The sequence below is a fragment of the Monopterus albus genome, unplaced genomic scaffold (genome assembly GCF_001952655.1).
Source record: "Monopterus albus unplaced genomic scaffold, M_albus_1.0 scaffold194.1, whole genome shotgun sequence".
Taxonomy (NCBI): Eukaryota; Metazoa; Chordata; class Actinopteri; order Synbranchiformes; family Synbranchidae; genus Monopterus; species Monopterus albus.
In genome coordinates, this window is record NW_018128074.1 from 88598 (window position 1) to 108348 (window position 19751).

General features: G+C 43.7%; 2 protein-coding genes across 2 annotated transcripts in view; both read left to right on the plus strand.

The window, feature by feature from the left end:
* Positions 1-18520, plus strand: part of magi3a (membrane associated guanylate kinase, WW and PDZ domain containing 3a) — a 107058-nt gene extending 88538 nt beyond the window's left edge. The window contains exons 9-21 of the mRNA XM_020617775.1: positions 1736-1933; positions 3393-4025; positions 6116-6147; positions 6762-7020; positions 7438-7532; positions 7863-8055; positions 9166-9381; positions 9657-9842; positions 10016-10109; positions 11202-11280; positions 11481-11579; positions 12297-12435; positions 15545-18520. Coding sequence (XP_020473431.1) covers positions 1736-1933; positions 3393-4025; positions 6116-6147; positions 6762-7020; positions 7438-7532; positions 7863-8055; positions 9166-9381; positions 9657-9842; positions 10016-10109; positions 11202-11280; positions 11481-11579; positions 12297-12435; positions 15545-16533 — 3212 coding nt within the window. The 3' untranslated portion in view covers positions 16534-18520. The remainder of the gene's footprint in view (positions 1-1735; positions 1934-3392; positions 4026-6115; positions 6148-6761; positions 7021-7437; positions 7533-7862; positions 8056-9165; positions 9382-9656; positions 9843-10015; positions 10110-11201; positions 11281-11480; positions 11580-12296; positions 12436-15544) is intronic.
* A 172-nt stretch (positions 18521-18692) lies between these two features.
* Positions 18693-19751, plus strand: part of rsbn1 (round spermatid basic protein 1) — a 6910-nt gene continuing 5851 nt past the window's right edge. The window contains exon 1 of the mRNA XM_020617824.1: positions 18693-19376. Coding sequence (XP_020473480.1) covers positions 18776-19376 — 601 coding nt within the window. The 5' untranslated portion in view covers positions 18693-18775. The remainder of the gene's footprint in view (positions 19377-19751) is intronic.

Below are 19751 nucleotides of genomic sequence, written 5' to 3' on the forward strand. Positions count from 1 at the left end.
GCAGGGCCTCATTAGTATTCAAACTAGCCTCTGTATTTCAGACATCCCTTGGACAGAACTGTCTGGCTCACTCTGTTGCATGCACCTCCCACAGTTGAGCCTCTCTGCAGTCTGAGGATGATATTGCCTCTGTGTGCCACCACCTCCAGCTTCAGCTGCCTCCCGCGTGCCCGTTCTGCACCTTCCCACCCTTGTTAATGAGAATTAATGGCGAGTGGTCTTGTGAAAGTGTGTGGATGTGCGTGAGGTGGCTTCTAAACACTGTTTTGACAAGGCTGGCTAGCCTGACCTCGCAGACCTTCCTGCAGAGCACAGGAGCACAGCGCAGCACTATGCTCAGCCATAATTACAGCGCTGGCAATCCTGCTTGGCATTTCATGTAATCACTTCACCCTTTGTGGCCCACAGCTTAATCAGGATTATGTAAACATGGGTTTGGTGTGTAGTCCCCTCCCCACATGGAATGCGTGGTCAGTCTGAAGGGGCTTCATCTTGTTAACCAGCAGACACACGTGCTCACAACTGAATCTGTTGCACCTGTTCTCACTCATATGCCCAGTACATTATCATAAAGTTCTTACTGAGCATTTGTTTACATATATAATCATGTAAAAATCTTTCCGGCACAGCCCAGAACCAAAAATATCATGTTAACCCCTCCACCCACACACACACACACACACACACTGTGCGGTCACTGCCAAGTGCAATCCAATTATGCAAATCAAAACACTATGACACAGTATCAGGGCAATGGAGGGGGGGACTTCAATCAGCATCCTCCTTCATGAGATTGATGTCCTGCCATCTATCAGTGTGGGAACTCCAGAGAACAGGCCCAGCATGCAGGGACAAAGTCACACAACTCACAGGCTCACACCCCAGGGAAGCTAGGATTTAGTTACTTTCACGCTTTCTGTTTCTCTCTGCCTCTCTCTGTCTCATCACTTTTATCTTGCTCTCTTTCTTGCACACACACACACACACACACACACACACACACGCATACATCTGCACACACTGTGAAATGCAATTCTTTTCCTGTCGTCTATAAAGTTGCCCCATTTACACATCGTACAGGCACCACAAAGGAAATCTGCAATGAAAAGTTTACCTGGAAAATGTCAGGCGTATTTCAGGGCGGATTTATCACTGCAGTGAAAGGAATTGTTATATGCTGTGAGACTGGGGCGAAATATAGATGCTTTACACCGACTGGAGGTTTACTGGCTTTGCAAACAGAGCAGTAGACTCACAACTTTAGTGTGTCGATGTGTGTACGTGATTTGTTTAAGATTGCACCTAAAGTGCGAGTTTGCAGAGTGTTCATGGAATTAGTAGCAGTGAGCAGTGTGCTGTCAGACACATTGTCAGCGTGTGGATGCTGTTATGATGGAAACGGATGGCAATTTATGACTAAGCCTAATATTAAACACACACATACGTGTGTCTGTACCACATGGACAGTCGCAGCACGTAAACCTGGGAACTTTAAAGATGTGCTGCTGTCGTTTATAGAGTTAATGGCACTGACTTCATTTTAATTTTAATATAAAAGTTCAATTTCATATCTCACTACTCATTGCTAGGCTAGAACTGTGTAATATGTTAGAGTAAACAAACAGAAGCAATACAGCATGTAGTAATTACAGAAATTAAATATATTTCTTCATGTCCGTGTGCATTTCTTCTTGTCAATCTCTCTCCTTTTTCTCCCCCACCATCTGTACAACAGAAGAGCCTGGCAAGGGAGTTCGGGGCTTCACACGGGATCCATCTCAGCTGCAGGGCTCCATCCTGCAGACAGAACTTAGAAAAAGTCCCCACGGCTTTGGGTTTACCATCATCGGGGGAGACCGACCCGACGAGTTCCTTCAGGTCAAAAACGTCCTTCCAGATGGGCCTGCCGCACATGACAACAAGATCGCCTCAGGTAGTCTTCCCCCACGGGCCTAAGGTTCAGGAAGGTGCACTCGAGGGTCCGCATTGCACTGCACTCTGGCTTAGCGGTTAAAGACCATCCTGGTGTAAATGACCCTAAAGCAAAGTCATACAGGGAGAAACTGCTAGAGAAGAAAGAGCAACCAAGAGACAAACATTATTACTTGTCTAAACAAAATGCAATCTACTGTCACATTCACATGCACACTCTTTGCACGTATGCCTATGCACATAGTAATACTCAGGCCTGGCATCAGCATTCATGCCTTCCACAATAACACCAGTTTTATGTACTTTGTACACACAAATACATTTAGAGAATCAACACAAAACAGGCTCCATGAAGTCAAATTGCTTGATCAAGCAAAGACAAATGCTTAGAGGAAGTGTTCATGGAGCAGCTCTGCAAATGGGAAACCTCTGTCAATAAAGCACAGGTTCAGTTTATGTTTACCACCCAGATTTTGTATGTAGCCATATATCAGAGATTTAAGAGGTCTGCAAACTGCTTGTCTTTTCATGGCCAGAGGGTTACAAGCCTGCTTGTGGAAAGAGAGTGCATATAGGGCAGACTGCAGTGCAGATATGTATGGTGTATGTAGCTACTGCAATCATTTGAATTACTGCTAGTGAAGTTCCTCACGAGGATTCGCATTACAGTAATACTGATTGCACTGAATGGCGCTTATAGCCACACCAGTGCTGCTGCTGAGAATCAACATGAAAGTGGAACAGAGAGAGTAATTATTTTCAGTGTTTCATTCCCCGTGAGAAGGAATCTAATTGATTAAACCAAAAAATGAATTTAATTAATTTCATTTGGTTATAATAGCAAGCAGTGGGCTATAACAACTTTGTGTAATTTGCTTTGGATTTAATAATGTCTTACTACAGGTCAGGAGCATTTATTTATGCTAAATGTAGAATATAGGGTCCACCTCTATTATGTTGTAGATGCTTGGTTACAAGTTAGACTGTATGGAGGGAGCATGAGCAGTCACTGCATTAGGATATGGAGCTCATTTTGAGAGTGAATCCTTAGCTGTGTTTGCTAGGAGAGGTTATTGATTGTGTAGGTGGGCTGAATCCTCCTCTGGGTGCTTTGCCAGCTCGCCAGTCAGCGTTTCAGGGGCCATGCAGGCCTACTGCTTATCCTTGCCAGACCTGGGGTGATGAGATTCTCCCCCCCTCACAAGGAGATGAAAAGAGGAAGAACAGAAATGCACGTCAGTGATCTTTTATACTTTCTCCATCCTCATTAACATCTATGAATGTTTGGAGTTGGAAGAGCAGAGAACCACAGATACAGATTCTACTCACGCAGTCCAGCTAGATAACTATCACGTCACCATCATTTATCATCGTGATGACTCTGTTCCCTTCCTCCCACTGTTTTTACTCATTCAACTGCTTCACAAATGTGTAAAATGTGCTCTTTGTTCTTCTTTTAGGTGATGTGATTGTGGACATCAATGGGACATGTGTGCTGGGGAAGACTCATGCTGATGTGGTGCAGATGTTCCAGTCCATCCCGGTCAACCAGTACGTGCAGATGGTCCTGTGCCGGGGCTACCCGCTGCCTGAGGACTCCAGCAGCAATGAGGAGGTGTCAGGAGGCCTCAGCACCTCTAAGGACACTTCCCCTTCCCCCTCTACCTCCACGCCCCAGGACCTTCATTACACAGTCCAAGATGGAGGAACCCTCTCCAGACAGACCGCTGCAGTGCAACCTATGACCAACGGAGGGCGCCACCACCACCATCCTCATCCTCACCAGCACCACCACCACCTTCCTCATATGCCCAGCCAAGAGGGCCCTGACCCCACTCTGTTACAGCCAGAGCTGGTGAGCGTGCCGCTGGTGAAAGGCCCCGGGGGTTTCGGCTTCGCCATCGCTGATTGCCCCTTAGGCCAAAAGGTGAAGATGATCCTGGACGCCCAGTGGTGCCGCGGCTTGTTGAAGGGTGATGTTATCAAGGAGATCAACAGACAGAATGTCCAGACGTTGAGCCACTCTCAGGTTGTGGACATTCTCAAAGACCTGCCTGTGGGCAGTGAGGTCAATGTGCTGGTGCTTAGAGGAGGTGAGTTGGCAGAAATGAGAGTGCACTTTGCTGCAGGTGTACAGTAAGCTGCAGCCACAGGTAAGCCTGCAGCTTACCTTAGAAGTATGTCACAGCTGGCGGGGTTACACGACTGATGCTGTCTTTTGTTGTTAAATCACTGCCGTCTCTATTAATCTACTCGGCTTACTGTGCAGACAACAGACAGCTGTTAGTGACTGGATAAAGTCTGGTGATTTATATTCTCGCTTCTGAAATCGTTATACTCACACCCAGCTTTGTGTGGCTTGTAATCTGTTGGTTCTTCCCAGAAGAAAGCAATCGGTGAGAAGCCCACCTGCTTGGACTTGAAATACATTTCTTAAGACATTGAGAAAGCGGCGTTGTTACACCGGTGTTGTTCAAGGTCTGCTAAGTTAAAATGAGATTTAATATAACATGTTTGATGTTTTCAATCATAAATAACATGAGGGTGGTGTTCTGTAGGCATTGCTTGGACTCGTAGAATCTCCCGATGTTAAATAAAGCAATTTCACGCTCTGGTCCACTCTGCTCAGCTCCGCATCATCCACCATGCGCCTTCCCAAATAGGGATGAATTCATGCTTAGTCACATACTGAGCTGTGCTGGTAAGACACGTGAGATGGCAGCTTTGGTGATTCACTTGGTGCTTAGGGAGAAAGAGATATGGAAGGCAGGAGAGACAGTCATGGTCAGTAATCTTTGACCTTCTTCATACTTCAGGTTTTTATGATTTGAAGGACTTGTTCTTTTTGCCTTTACTGCAGTGCAGAAGCTTAGATTCAAGAGATCAGTGGTTCCCCACATAGCAGTTGTACTCGGCTGGGTTGTGCCCTGAGCTCCAGGGGCTTGTCCTACAAGTGTGAATTGTAGAGTGAAGACTTGGTTTTGGTTCAAGTTAGGGTAAAGGCTGGGGATAGGCAAGTAGTGATTATGGTTAGAGTTCTCTGGGAAATGTCCTCTGAAGTGATGGAAACGGGATGTATGCATTTTTTGATGGCACATGTGCGCATGCCGGGTTTATGTGTGTTAGTCCTTAAAAAGAGCAGGCGATCACAGCAGAAGCAGTGCTGCAGGGCTTCCCTCAGGTCACCCATAGACCAGGATTAGGTTAGACTTTTCTCCCAGCCAGGGGCCAGAGCTCCATTCTGATGGCAGCAGCACAGTGAAATGAAACAGGACGGATTTGGCTCTGATCCCTGCTCTGGGTTTAAATCTGGAAATGAGACAGTGTGCCCGTCCCTGTGCGATAGCTACTGCACTCAGTGCCTATCAGGGAATGTCAACAGGGAGTTACCACCATGACATTTTCTGTATAAATATTTGAAAATGAAATAACCTAACAGATTCTTCCCTAAACCCCCACTAACATTTCATTTGTCTAATTTGGTTGATGACATTTAAAATCTGAAAAGCTACAGCCAGTGAGTGTATTTGCAGAGGTCTAGTAGTGTAACCAACAGCTGGCAGGTTTAACCTAGAGAAACGTCACGTTTTCCCACGGCTTAGGGTCGGTCACCTCTGTGTCTCCCATCCTGTGGAGCTTTCTACTAAAGAGTACTGTCCTCTGCTGGTTGGCTTACACTGTGACTCACAGAGAGCAAAGCCAAGGGAGAGAGGAAAAATATTTACAAAGCATCTAGGCAAGTTCACTAAGTACTGAGCAACCCCCTGTGTAAGGCAGGGGATTTTCAACCAGTGGTCCGTGCCCCCCTGGTGGTCCTCAAAGGCATTGCAGGTGGTCCCTGATCATGCATTCAGTAATGTAAGGCAAATATATACAATTTAGAAAAGCCAATGAGACTTTCAGGATTAAAATAGTGCCCTTTCAGTGTAGCAACCCCACAACACTGATCCTTAGGTTACTTCTTAGTCACAATGGTGGGCCCTGGTTCACAATTAATTAAAAGCCCCTGGTGTAAGGAGTGCGAGAGGATGAACTGTGAAGCTCTACCACTGAAGGACAAAAGGTCAGAGGGAGAGTGAACAAATATACAAAGTGTAACTCATCTTTTAAGCCTTTAAGCTTAATAATACATGTTTGTTTTCTCAGTGAATTGAATTTAAAATATCCTCTTCTCTGCTTACAGGTCAGACATCTCCAGTGAAATCACTAAAACCAGTAAGTTGAAGTAAATCATGTAACTTATTAATCTGTCCTGTAGAGTAAAACAAAGAGTAACAGATGATAAAACTGCTGCTGAATTATTAAATCAAAAAGGTTTGGTTAGCCGCATGCACCACTCTGTGTTCTGCGGTAGCTGTTGTTAGCTACATTATTCAGGGAGGCACATTAGCCAGGCTGTTATTTCTGGAACTGTATGTGGGTAAATATGCTGGCTCCTGGCAAACAGCAACTTAACATCCCTCTGTATATGGGTGTTTAAGATGATATGCCATGTTCAACAGCTTGTTCCTGTGCTGCTCATCCATGCTGCACTCTTAAAATAGAGAGGAGCTGAAGCAACAACAGGCTTACTCATACCATTTTATTGGCTCAACACAGAAATATTGTGCATGGATGAACTATTTATATTTAAAAAGGAGACCAGTGCATCAGTTTGAACATGTCATTCTGGACATATCTTTCTTCAATAAATAAATATATTAATAAATAAATAAATTTGTAGCGTTCTAGAAAAATGATTGGTTTGTTTTGTGATCACAGTGATCATCCACCTGAAGCCATAATTACGCTTTCTGTTTATTGATACACCTCTTGTTTCTGTGTTGCAGGGCACAGCTCCCATGCCCCAAACCATATCACAGCCTGCTCCTCAACAGGCCCCTCATCCCATACCCCAGCAGCTGCCCCATCCGTACTCCCAGCCAGCGGCGCATCGACAGGAGGCCATCAGCAGCGCAGAGAACCTCGGTCAGCCCGAGATACCCTCCAATCCACCCCCCATCTCAGCGAACACTCTGCGCTCTTCTTCGCCCAAACCGGACGCGTCGGACCTTTACCTCAAGTCCAAGGCCATTTTGGATAGTAAGCGTAAGTGGACATGGCTCCGGACTCTGCTAAAAAAAACAAAATCATGGATAACAGACTTGCAATTAATGATTTTCTGCTAATATTGTCTTTATCCCTAAATGCAAAATTATTTTCCCCTCAGTTTAACCAGAGCCTAAACACTCGCTGAATATTTTCTGCTGATTGACATACAGTGTCAGTTTCAACCATTAAAATTTGTCAAATCAAATCAAGTACTTTTCCCATATTTTGGGGCATTTTATCTAAAGAAGGAAGGCTAAAGATCTATGGCACCTAAGCATGTTGTAATATAATCTTCACACTATTTGAATCATCTGTTTAAATCAATATGCACATTGGCCACACAGCTTGCAAAACACAAACAGCATATTTAATGTGCTTTGTCTTTCATGGCTTCCCATTTCCTTCTCTCTGCAGCTGCTAATACCAAGGACCTGGATGTGTTCATCAAAAGGAACCAGGAGTCAGGCTTTGGCTTCAGAGTCCTCGGAGGCGAGGGGCCAGATCAGCCGGTAGGTAGCAGCCCAGTCATTAACAACCAGGCTGGGCATGTTACTGGAATCCTGAACCCTCAGATACCAGAGAACATCAGCCAGACACCAAGCAGCTCAATGTTTGAGCTGTGCTCAGTTACTTAAATAGCCTGAATTTCTGCTAGTGTCTTCGGACAATGGGGAAATAATGGTTAATACTTTGAACATAAGAAACACAGCATCAGATGCTCCAAAACAGCTGAGAGGATTTAAACAGATTATTTACCATAATGCCCATCACTCCTCATGCTCACAGTGGCATAGGTCAGCATGGCAAGTTCATTCTCTTCTATCCTCTTGCTTCCACAGGTATACATTGGTGCCATTGTGCCGCTTGGTGCAGCTGAGAAGGATGGGCGCCTGCGGGCAGGGGATGAGCTGCTTTGTATAGATGGCGTGCCAGTCAAGGGCAAATCCCACAAACAAGTGCTGGAGCTGATGACCAATGCTGCCCGTAATGGCCAAGTCATGCTCACAGTCCGCAGGAAGCTGCCACACTTAGGTGGGTCTGCTTTTGAATAATCAACTCTACGTTTCTGTGAGAGCACTTGGAGCTTCAAAGCAGGATTTCTTATGTAGATCAGTGTGCGAGAGAAGAACCTCTGAGCAAAAGCTTTGATCTGGGATTTTTTCACTAATCCTTCAAATTTGTTCTGGATGACTTCCTTGAGGATAAATCTCAATAAATGAGGTCCAACCAGAACTGACTTTTTAGGATGTTATTTTAGCTGATATTTTTCTGAAAAGAAAAAAAAAGTTTCAAAAAAGGACTGAATTTACTTTAATCACAGGGAAGTAAATGTAAGAATTTCATCCACCAACACAGGAAAACAAAAGTGGCTCACAAGAAACAGTTTGACATTGTTCGCTCTGTGTTTATGTATCAAGGCTGACTGGAGTTGCGTGAAGGGCAGTGAAGATTACATCAGATGGTAGAGTCAATTTACATCTCAAAAGATGAAAAAAGGAATATGCCAAGTTTTCTTTCCTGACAATACAAACCCCTGATGCATTCATGTTTGTTTACTCCCACAAATAACTATTCCATAAATATTACAAGCACTTTTTGAAATTACTTTGGATTTGATGTATTGCAACAACAGCTTTGATCACATTGCAGAAATTAAGCATCAATCATGTGAGGATTTATGTTTTCAGAGCCGGGGTTTAGAAAGAGGCTCCCTGATGCCAGCTGACAACACAGGGGCTCAGCTAAACAAACATGCAATGAAGAGAGATTGAGGTAGATTAGCTTGTCTTAGGAGTAACAAATTGTGAAGGGCTTTCAGCTCCAGTGTAGAGTTGACACTCTTGTATTTCATGTGTACCATAAAAGCAGCAAAAAGGCTAGCTTTAATGAAGCTGCTGTGCTTGGGATTATTTATGGAAGGTTCTCAGGTACAGATTGGGAACCTTTTACAAACATGTACATGAATTAAAATGACCCCTGCTCCAAGCATAGTTTTGTGTTTCCCTACTAGGGAAAGTGACACGTTTTGGACGTAAGGTGTCCTTTGCAGTTTCACATCATGTTGTAACGAAGTGAGAAGATCTGACTCGGATGCATGACTATAAGAAGTCCTTCATGTTTCTGTGCATTGTCATTTGCCAGATGGTGGTGCAGTGGAGGAGGGCAGTCAGCTGCCCGAGTACGTAGCATCTGCTCTGATCAACAACTCTCCCAAGATGCCTCGTGTCGAGGGGCCAAACGCCGTCCAGCCCTCCCAGACCACTCGGCCAGAGTGTTTCGATGTTACTCTGCAGCGCAAAGACAATGAAGGCTTTGGCTTTGTCATTCTCACGTCCAAGAATAAGCCCCCACCTGGAGGTCAGAAATAAACAAAAACCAAATTCACATAAAATAAAATCAAATAAATAAAAAGCATGAGGTAATATAATGATTTAGCAGTGATCTGCAAAATAGTCCAGAAACCTGATCATAAGGACATATAAATAAAACTAAAGGCAAGCATAAAGAGTCTCAGTGAGCCATTCAGTGACCCCTAGTGTTCTATGAATGGGGACACTGTCATCCTGGAAGAGACCACTGCCATCAGGACATAAAAATCAACAGCTTACACTTTCTTTGTGTTTCCGTTTCAGTGATACCTCACAAGATTGGCCGTATTATTGAGGGCAGCCCTACAGACCGTATAGGACACATGAAGGTGGGAGACCGTATCTCTGCTGTCAACGGCCAGTCTATCATGGAGCTGTCACACAACGATATAGTACAGCTCATCAAGGATGCCGGCAATTCTGTCACCCTCACTGTTGTGCCTGAAGATGGTAGGTTGACACAGGGGAAGTCTCAGTTCTGTGAGGTTGATTTATAGAGAAAATGTCATGAGTATTTTTTGTGAATAAGATAATATTCAGTCCTTTAATGGATTGTAAGACAGTTGCCTTCCTGTATATTAGCTATAGTAAATGAGCATGTTATATGAACTGTGTTTTTACAGACAGCACTCCTCCATCTGGAACAAATTCAACCAAGCAGAGCCCTTCAGCACAGCACAGAGCTGTGGGCCAGCAGACCCCCAGCTATGCAGACAGGTACTCAAGTGCTCACATGCAGGCAGAAGCATTCACACAGGCTTGCCTGCATCTCTCCTAAACACTGAGTCCAATGGAGAGAGTTTAATACAGGTTTTGCCCCTTAAATTAACCCAAGTCCTCTCAAAGTAGGATCTGCTCTGTGCTTTAACATGACCCGTTATAGTCTCTTGTGGCCCAGATTTTCCTTGTTATCCAAAAAGAGGGGAAATCCCTCCATGGTCACTGTTTGGATGGCAAAGCAAAAGAAAAAGATACCGATTCGCAGGGTGTCTCACTTCCTCTTCTTTGATCTTTTGAAATACGATTACCTGTGTCAGGCTTCCTAATCCATTGCTGTTGCTGCAGTAATTCTCCTCCGTCATTTCTCACCCTCACTTGCTCTGTTTCACCGTCTCTGAGCATGAGCTCCTCATTTAGCCCTGTGTTCATTCCTCAGCAGGCCCCTCCCTCCTCGCCATCTAATCTCTAACACAAGCCTCGGGTTAGCCCAGGCTAGATATAAGCTGAGGCTGACTCTTCCATGCCAGAGCCACCGAGAAGGTTTAGACCCTTGTGATAGTGCCTTAGCATTGTAATGAGCTCTGTGAAGCATTACAGCCTGCCCCTTTATCTGCTATTGAACATCGAGCAGCTCTTTAAAGGATTCACACTGGGCTCTGTGTGTATAATGAAACCAATACAGAGCAGTTCATATTGCTGTAGCCTCGCCTTTAGTCTGCATACAGACCCCAAATCAGTAGTTTGTGCTTGTAAATATATTTCTGAATATTGTTTATAATGGACAACATATTTACACAGCATCATTATATTTGTTCCTGCATTGGCTCAAATTTATATTACACATAGCATGCTGAACTTATCAGCATGTGAATGAGCCTTATAATTATTTTCCGTTGTGTTGATCATATATGTATATATCATATATAGTTTCCAATAAAAATGTTTATATTCATTTCCATATTTTCTTCATATGCTGCTTGTGTGCTGAGGTTTTGTGCCATATTGTATTAAAACTAGACTAAATGCAGTATACTTGTTATCTGCAATATGTGGTTCATGTTATCATGTGTTTTTGGTGTTTTTTGGCAGTAGGAATGGTGACAGTGAAGTGAAGAACCACATCCCACAGACAGAAATGGGTACCCTCATCACATCAGGCCCTAAGCAGGTAAGACTAAAGCCAAAATTAGTCTCAACTTACGGTGAAATGTTTGTAATTTACTCTCCTGATCTCAATAAATAGTTCATCTGAACACCTTGAGGCCGCTGAGCTGCAATACATATCAAACATGCAACAGTGATGTTCATTATCAACCTGTTAAGAAGGCCTCCAGTCTCAAAGGTCACATTCTTGTCTGTGAACAACAGGGCTGTTTTGTGGTGGAGCTAGAGCGCAGCCAGCGGGGCTTTGGCTTCAGTCTGCGAGTGGCTGAGGACGGACCTGCTCTTAAAGACGGCAGGATACATGTGAGTTGTCTGTCACTCTCCTCAGAATGAACTAGGAAACACTCATTTGCACCGTTGCACTTGAAATGAAATTGACAGGTTTTACTTTGGAGTTTTCAGAGTCTGACACGGTGGGTTCCCTGTCAGACAAAATCAAGACAACTACACCAACCCAGCTCATTTTCCAAGAACTTAATAATAAAGGATTTACTTTGTTTCTGTTGGAGGATTGTAATGCTCTAAGTTTCAGGACCTTGGGCTACAATTTGAACCCCATTTTCTTAGCCTATGTTTGTTTATATTTTTGTAATGAGCCACCATTATAAGTTCCTGTTTGCAATCCTACCTGTGGATGTACAGACAACTAACACTGGATTACTTTGGTACTGAAGAACACTTCAAAACATGATGATGTTCAAGCAAGTTGTTCAAAGGAGAATCTTTTTTTCTGTGATTTCTAAATGGATTTATTAATGACAGACACTGGGACATAGTTATATCTTTGGGAAGCGTAATTCACACTGAACTGAAAAATGCGTAGGTCATGTCTTTTAATGACTAACAACTTGTTTTTTTCAAAATGGCAGCATGTCCCTTTCACTTCACTTATTATCTTTACTTCACATTCCTGTGCCTCATAGTTTGAAAACTTCTGATCTCACTCTGAACTCCTGTTTGGTATCTTCTGAAAAGTCCCCTGCTTGTGAAATGTAAGAATGGACTGTATCTTCATCACAGGTTGGAGATCAGATAGTGGAGATCAATGGCGAGGCCACACAGGGCATCACACACACTCGGGCAATTGAGCTGATCCAAGCAGGAGGCAACAAAGTTCATCTGCTGCTCCGACCTGGCCAGGGCTTGGTCCCGGATCATAGTGAGTGACTGCTGAGAACCGCATGTACATGCACTGTCTACAGATTTACAAAATAGCATATTAACTATACATATATAAAGGCTTTTGTATGGATTTGCTTGATAGCAGGGTGCTGAGTTTCTTTATTCTCATGCATGTGTTGCAAGCTTCTCTCTTGACCTTTCTGTCCTCTCATGCGATCTTGCTACTTCTGTCTCGATCTACCTTTTGTGCTCTTTTTCTGCCTTGCTTTCCGTTTCCTGCACTAGCACGGCGGTCTGTTTCTACCTGTTTATCTCTTCCTCCTATAGGTCTGAACTCTTCTTCCACCCTGTGCTTCTACATGAAACCAGAGCATCACTAAAGGTCTCACTGCTTTTCTTGGTCTGTTCCTAATAACCTTGGTAAACCTCGCACTCCTCCTAATTTTACCTTTGACTTCTTTCAAAGTAATTCATCTCCTAGATTTAAAGCTGCATTAACTAACTTCTCCCTCTAATTTTTGACCGTTAAGGGCAAAGTGAGAATCAAAACAAACCCAAGCAGTATCCCCTCCTCTTCTCCCTCTGCTTCTCTTTGCCCCTCCTGCCCTGTCTGTGAAACTGATGACAACAGCCGGAGACAGTTGTGGCAGTCAGGTAGTGCAGCAGTAATAACCGGCTCCAGAACTAATGTATAGGGAATATAGAGCCTGTGGTTTTCAGTGGCATTGCAGCAGCACATTATCAAATGCACAGTGTCAGATAAGGAGGTTTACATTTTAGCAATATGCATATGTATGTCTGATGTTTGTATCTGCAGTAACACAAGCAAATTACACAGAGGGATGTTTTTTTCCCAGTAATATTGATACAGTACTAATGTTCCGGCCACTATCGCATCTAGCAGGAAGAAAGCCGCACCTGCTTCAAATTTTAGTCCTTTGGATGCTTCGAACACTCTCTCCATCTCCGACATGCCAAACTGATGCTTACCCTGGTTTTCCTCGTTCTTTGTCACATTCTTTCTGTGCTACAGAACGCAGCCTTTTGGTTCTAACAGGTCCATTGGCATCCTGTACCTGCACAGGCAGTCTCCATGGTCTGGCTTTGAAATAAGTCGTACTGGTTTAAAAAAAATGCATCTTACAACCTCGGATCAGCGGGGGCATGAAAGAAGTGCGGTGCAGATTTTAACAACAGTGGCCACAGAGGGCAAGAAATAGAAGACCTGAAGATGACAGAGTGGGTTGGGGGGTAGTACAGCAGGGAAACAACGCTGCTTGACAGTTTTTTACTTGATTTATCCTAATTTGTGCTAAATATTAGTGCAAAGAGTCGTTATCTGTAGGACTGGGCGGTATATCAACTTTGTACGGTACATCAATATAATTTCCAGAGGTACAGGATGAGACAATGCTGGTCGTACCGATATTGATATCTGTGCTATTGAAGAAGACCTGATTTCTAAAAAATCCCTTCCACCATTTAGGCCTACAACAGCACCTTTAACTGCAGTATTGAGTGTGTTAAACTTTGTGCAGCTGATGCATCCTCAGCTGTGAGGCCTTCGCTGCCTGAAAACTCTTCTGCCCTGGAGGAAATGTGTTGCAAGCTTCATTTACCCGTGGGGTGCCTTATGAAAAGAAAATAAAAGGTCAAATTGGCACGATATAAGTGCTAAGCACTGTGCAAGGTGGCTTTAAAAAGCTTCTAATAACCATTGACCCGAGATACCATTTGCCCAGTCACAACTACTTTTTAAAAGAAGCACCGGCAGACACTGACAAACGATAGGTGGTCAAGGAGGACATGTAAGACATACGAGTTTGACAGAACCAGCATTTAAAGGGACAGGCTGCGGCTCAGGAGGTAGAGCGGCTGTCCCCCAACTGGAAGGGCAGCGGCTCGGTTCCCGTTCTCCCCAGTCCACATGTCAAACTGTCCTTGGGAAAGACACTGAAGCCCAAGTCACCCCTGATGGTCAGAGCAGCACCCTGCAGGGACAGCGCCACCATCGTTGTGTGTGAGTTGGCGCCGCAGACGGCCGCCTCGGTTCTGTACTGGAGACAGACTCCTTGTGTGCGTAACGTAGATTTTAAACATATTTTTCAATTATGTATTACAGACAGAGATGCTCTCACTTTCTTATGTGCAGCTACATCTTGTTAAATTTGACTATATAATTTTTTATTTGCACGTTTTGAAGCTGCACATGTTCAAACAGGGAAGGAAACTGTTGTTGCATATAATTTTGATCACAGTCATTTTTAATAAAAAATACTTTTGATGTCTCACATTTTGACTTGCAACCCGTAGCCCGCTTTGTCCAAAACACTGATATACTGAGCGTGTATTGCCATTCAGCCTCAAAATACCAGGATAAGAGTTTTGATCCATATCACCCAGCCTTAGTTCTCTGTCCCTTACTTCTTCCCCCTGATCAATCTGAAATAGGTCAGTTATTTGTGACTCTTCTCTGGAGGGCTGAACTAAAGCAGTGAGTCCTAGAAGAACAAATAGACCTGCAGGTGCACTGGAAGACTTCAGAGCCCCACAAGTTATTTTTTAAGGGTATTAGAAAACCTGGAATGCCACTGAACACACACCTGATCCTGAGTTGAATGAAAATGGAAACCCGGAGAAGAAATATTGATCAGTGAATGACCAAATTAAGAATGAATTTCTAGGAGTTGTTGCTCCTAGAAATCCAGAATCTCATTTCAGCACCACTGACTCCATCACTCTACTCTTTCTTTCTCTGGTTTTCTGCTGCATATATCTGCTCTCAGTCACAGCTGTGCAATTCTTATCAGTTCGAGGGAAAATTGAAATGTCAGTGCTGGGTGAACCCCAGCACCTTTTCTTCATTGATGTCTATGTTGACGATTGATCTATATCTCAAACAAGACAAATATTTACAGGAATATAACGGAGGGTTATTACAGAAAGGGATCTAGATGGAAAATATCTTTTTTTCACATCAGGGATATTGGGGAGCATATTGTGCTTTTGCTGCATGTTTCATATTTGATGAATGTGCAAAATATCCCATTTAAGAAGTATTCCACCTTTTGCTGTCTTTTTGAGTACATACAGTACATTTTCCTCAGCTAGAATGTTTTTCTTACTCTCCACTGCTTGCTCCCCAGGTTCAAAGGACAAAGTAACCATTCCGACCTCAAGCTTTCCCAGACTCTCTGGATCTGATGGGCAGTCATCTTCAGTCTCTCCATCCTCTGTCTCCCTGTCTACCTCAGAAATATCCCCATCTTCACCCAAAATATCTGCGCCTGATGACTTCTCTGGGGTGGACTCTAGGGCATCTGGGTCCCCTGGCGCTGGGTGGGAGCACAGTAGGCAAGCTAACCAATCAAGAGGACAGCAGCTCTCTCAGCACAGCCATAAGCGCACCGCCAGCCCCAGCAACCAGTTCAGAAAGACGAGCAGTAATGACTCCAAATCTGCTAGTTCCAGAAGAGCCACTGAAGAGCACTCCCAGAGCCCTAGAAAAACAGAGCAAGGCCACAGCGGATCTTTGGAAGATATGAGTAAGGAGAGAAAAGCTCAAGGGCAGAGAGGCCACCATCGCTCCTCCAGCCCCAGGAAGGACCCCAAGAGGGAACATGATCCTGCAGTGCCTTTGAAGAACCTGGAGGAGCCCCAAAGCCCCAGGCGTCCAGCTGGCCAGCAGCCCAGCATTATCTCTGGAGAAGGGAAAAACTGGAGGTACAAGGAGGAGGACGCGGCTTACTGGCAGGACAGGGGGGCTACAGAGAGTGAAGATAAAGGTTGGGGCAACAATGAACGCCACAAGAAGGGCAAAAGAGCTGAGCAAGAGGCAGTGGCACAAAAATCCTCTTCCCATGGGGAGGGGGTGGGGTCTGATGCTGACAGTGGCACCCTGAGCCAGAGGAGTGGAAGAGATAAGGGGCCTAAAGACTATACGGAGAATAAGTACCACGGGCCAGCTGACGAAGTGAATAGAAAGGACCCCAGAGGCTCGAGCAGCAGCATGCAGGACCCCAGCTCCAATGGGATCACTGCCAGCAAGAAAGCTCCCATCACCCCCGGCCCATGGAAAGTTCCCAGCACCACCAAGATCCAGTCCCAACTGGACATAGCGTACGCAGATGTCTGATAACTTTCTGGGACTGTCTGTGTACAGTATATGAAGAGAAAACTGAGCCTCTGGAAGGTGGACATTCAGAATGGAAGGATAATTTTAACAATCTCAGACAAAGCAGACCACTGTGTAACCATCAGCATAGCTTCTCATTACTTATGAAGGGTTTATTCTACTCAGTTTGCCTCGGTCAGTTTGCATCTCATCTGACATGCAAGCTTGTACCTACATGAGTATTTATACCGGTGGATGAAGTGTGGATGTGTTTGGACGTGACACTGAAGTCTATTTTGTGCCAATCAGACTCCGGTGATAAAGAAGCTGCTTCATATTGCACTCACTGTGAGACTGTTTGTGGGTAATTTCTCCATTTACCCGCTTCAGTGAAGGATCCTATTTTATTTTATTTTTGTTTTTGTCACTTTAAAGGTTTAAGGCATATTCATGCAATCACTCGGCTTCTCTTCCCGGCCAGATTGAGTCACTGTTGCCGTCACTCGTGGATGCACTGAAGAGGGAGGCTGGTGAGTTTCTCTTATAATCAACTGCAAAGGGTGACAGAGTGTTTAGTGTTTTTGAGCGTCTGACTAGAGTTGTGAACCGCCTGTGTATGAAGGCATTCATACACGTGTGAAGACTGTGAAACACTCTGATCCCATTAGCTTATCAGGTGGACTGACTACCACTGAGCTTTATATATGCATCAATCAGCAGACCAGATACTTGTGGTTATAGTTATGTTTGTAACGTGTGTTAAGAATAAAGCATAATGTAATTTATTGAACTCATGTGTGAACAAAACCATTAGTGCACATATCCATGCTGAGTCATTTCACTTTTGATGCTGACTTAAAGATAGAATGTGTAGATAGGCATTACAGTCTAAAATAATAACAGTATATAAACTGCACTCTATACATTCTGTCTTTAACATTTCATGATCTGTAAAGAGTCACATGAGCCTGGTTCATAACATCTAAGATCTGTATTTTAGGTCCTCTGTCTATGCGCGTCGGTGTGTATACAAGCTGACTGGTAGGCCTGTGTATTTTAGATATTGCTGTAGCATCAACTGTACTTAATCTGACACATGTTATTTAACAAGATGATTATACATATTGACACATAATTTAGATGAGACGAATTAACAGAGTTTGATTGTAAGAACTTGCTTAAAAATTTAAGAGATACTTGTATTTTTATCATCAAAATTGTACGCACAAAACATTTTTTCCTCATTCTATTTTTGGTCAGATTTCTTACTTTAGTACATGCTCCTTTAATGTGAGAAAACAAATAGTATGTGCATTATTTGCTTAACTTTATCGTTAACAACATCATGGCTGTCATGTCTGTGTTAAAAGTAAAACCAGACTCCCAAAGAATGCTGTCATTTTTCATATGGTGCATAGTGCGGAAATGACATGACTCTTTCTTTGGGAGGCCTGTTTGAAATTATACTATAAAGGTTATCAAATTTAATTAAGCCCCAAATATATATATTTCTAATATAAACTTATTGGGCTCTCCCTGCTCTGAAGACAAAATGTATTGTTTCAATGTTGCTGCTGTGGAGTACAGAGACATCTAGTGGTTCTTACACGACCACTCACCAACTAGTCCTCCCTTGAGAAGTACCCTCATCAGCCCGCCTGTGCAACACATGCATCTCTTGGTCTGTGAGACCACTTACTAATTTATTGTCCACTTTAATGTTGAATGACAGGCTACGGTATTATTTACTGTTCATGCTGTTACCATGTTTGATACTGTGGCCTTGTATTGATCCAGCATATGATAAAGTAATCTTTCACTTTTGTCATCCTGGTAGTTGTAAAGGTTTATAAAATGTACAGCTCCTGTATAAATATTTGCCTTCATGCAGAAAAAAATCCTCTGTAAATCGTTTCATTATTTTTTTAAGGGAACTGAGAGGAAATTGTATAAAAGTGGTGAAAAATAATGTGGTCATGGCATTCTGTTCATGCACTGATAAATAAAGGTTTACTGAATAAACATGACTGTGGTATTATTATTATTATTATTATTATTATTTATTTTTACGTCAGCGGAGCAGAAGTGAGTGCGTGCAGAGCTGCACGCATTCTGTGCAATGTAAACTCCAACTTCCGTGTTGCTTTGCAATAAAAGCGGACTACACAACCCACAGTTCCACGTTTAACGCATGCGCAATAGGTTCAAAATAGTAAAACAAACTACAAATTAAACGCCAAGAGGACTACAATTTGTCGTGGACATGCGCGGTAGAAGTCTTGAGTCCTTTAAATGTACTGTACGTGCAAAGATGGCAGCTCAAGTCGACTTGCACCGTGCGAAAGTAGGAGAAGAAAATGTGAGGGACACTCTTGATCGTTTTATTAAAGAGAAGAAGAAAAAGAAGAAACGGGACCTGTCGCCGTCGGAGGACAAACGGGACATATCCGAGAAAGAAGCGAAGAAAGTGAAGCTCCATCATCACCATCACAACCACAACCACCAACACGCTGAGCAACGGACCCACCAACCGCATCAGCTGCAGCAAAATCCCAAGCCCCTCAGTTTCAGCCCCGATAAGCATGTGCTCCACAGACGCCACCACCACCCCCCTCACAGCCTCACTAACGGTACGAAGAAGAGCCTGGAGCCGACGCTGCCTCCGCGGAAGATACCGGAGCAGCTGCAGAAGAAGCGAGCGGCGTCTCCGGAGCCACCTGCGCTCTTCACTTTCACGCCTCTCAAAGTGGTCAAGGCCAAGCCCGGGGATTTCAAGGAGAAGCACAGGGATAAAGAGCTGAAACTGAAGCTCAAGAAGGAAAATGCTGAGGCAAATGTGAAACACGCAGAACTGAAGAAAAGGGGTGAGTTGGAGCTTTTTATTGTGTTATAGGCCAAATGGGGAGTTCCCTATTAAAATGGAGCACGGTGATGTTCAGGGGCCAACATCAGTCTTTGACAGGTTCCAGGGGGTTGAATGTTTATAGGGTTTATTAAAAGATTGTCCAATATGTTTTGCTTTTAGGAGATTTTGATCTGCCTTCTTCCAGAGAAGAAGCTCTTTTATAGTGCCGTTATAGAACTAGATAGAAATATATGCCCCTAAAATCTGTGCTTTAGTGTTAGTCATTTGGGAGTACACAACAGTGTTGGACAACTCCTGTATAACGATGTTGTGAATGTGGGTAGCATGCTGTAATGAATCATTTCCTATGGATCATGTAGAGATTATTTAGGTG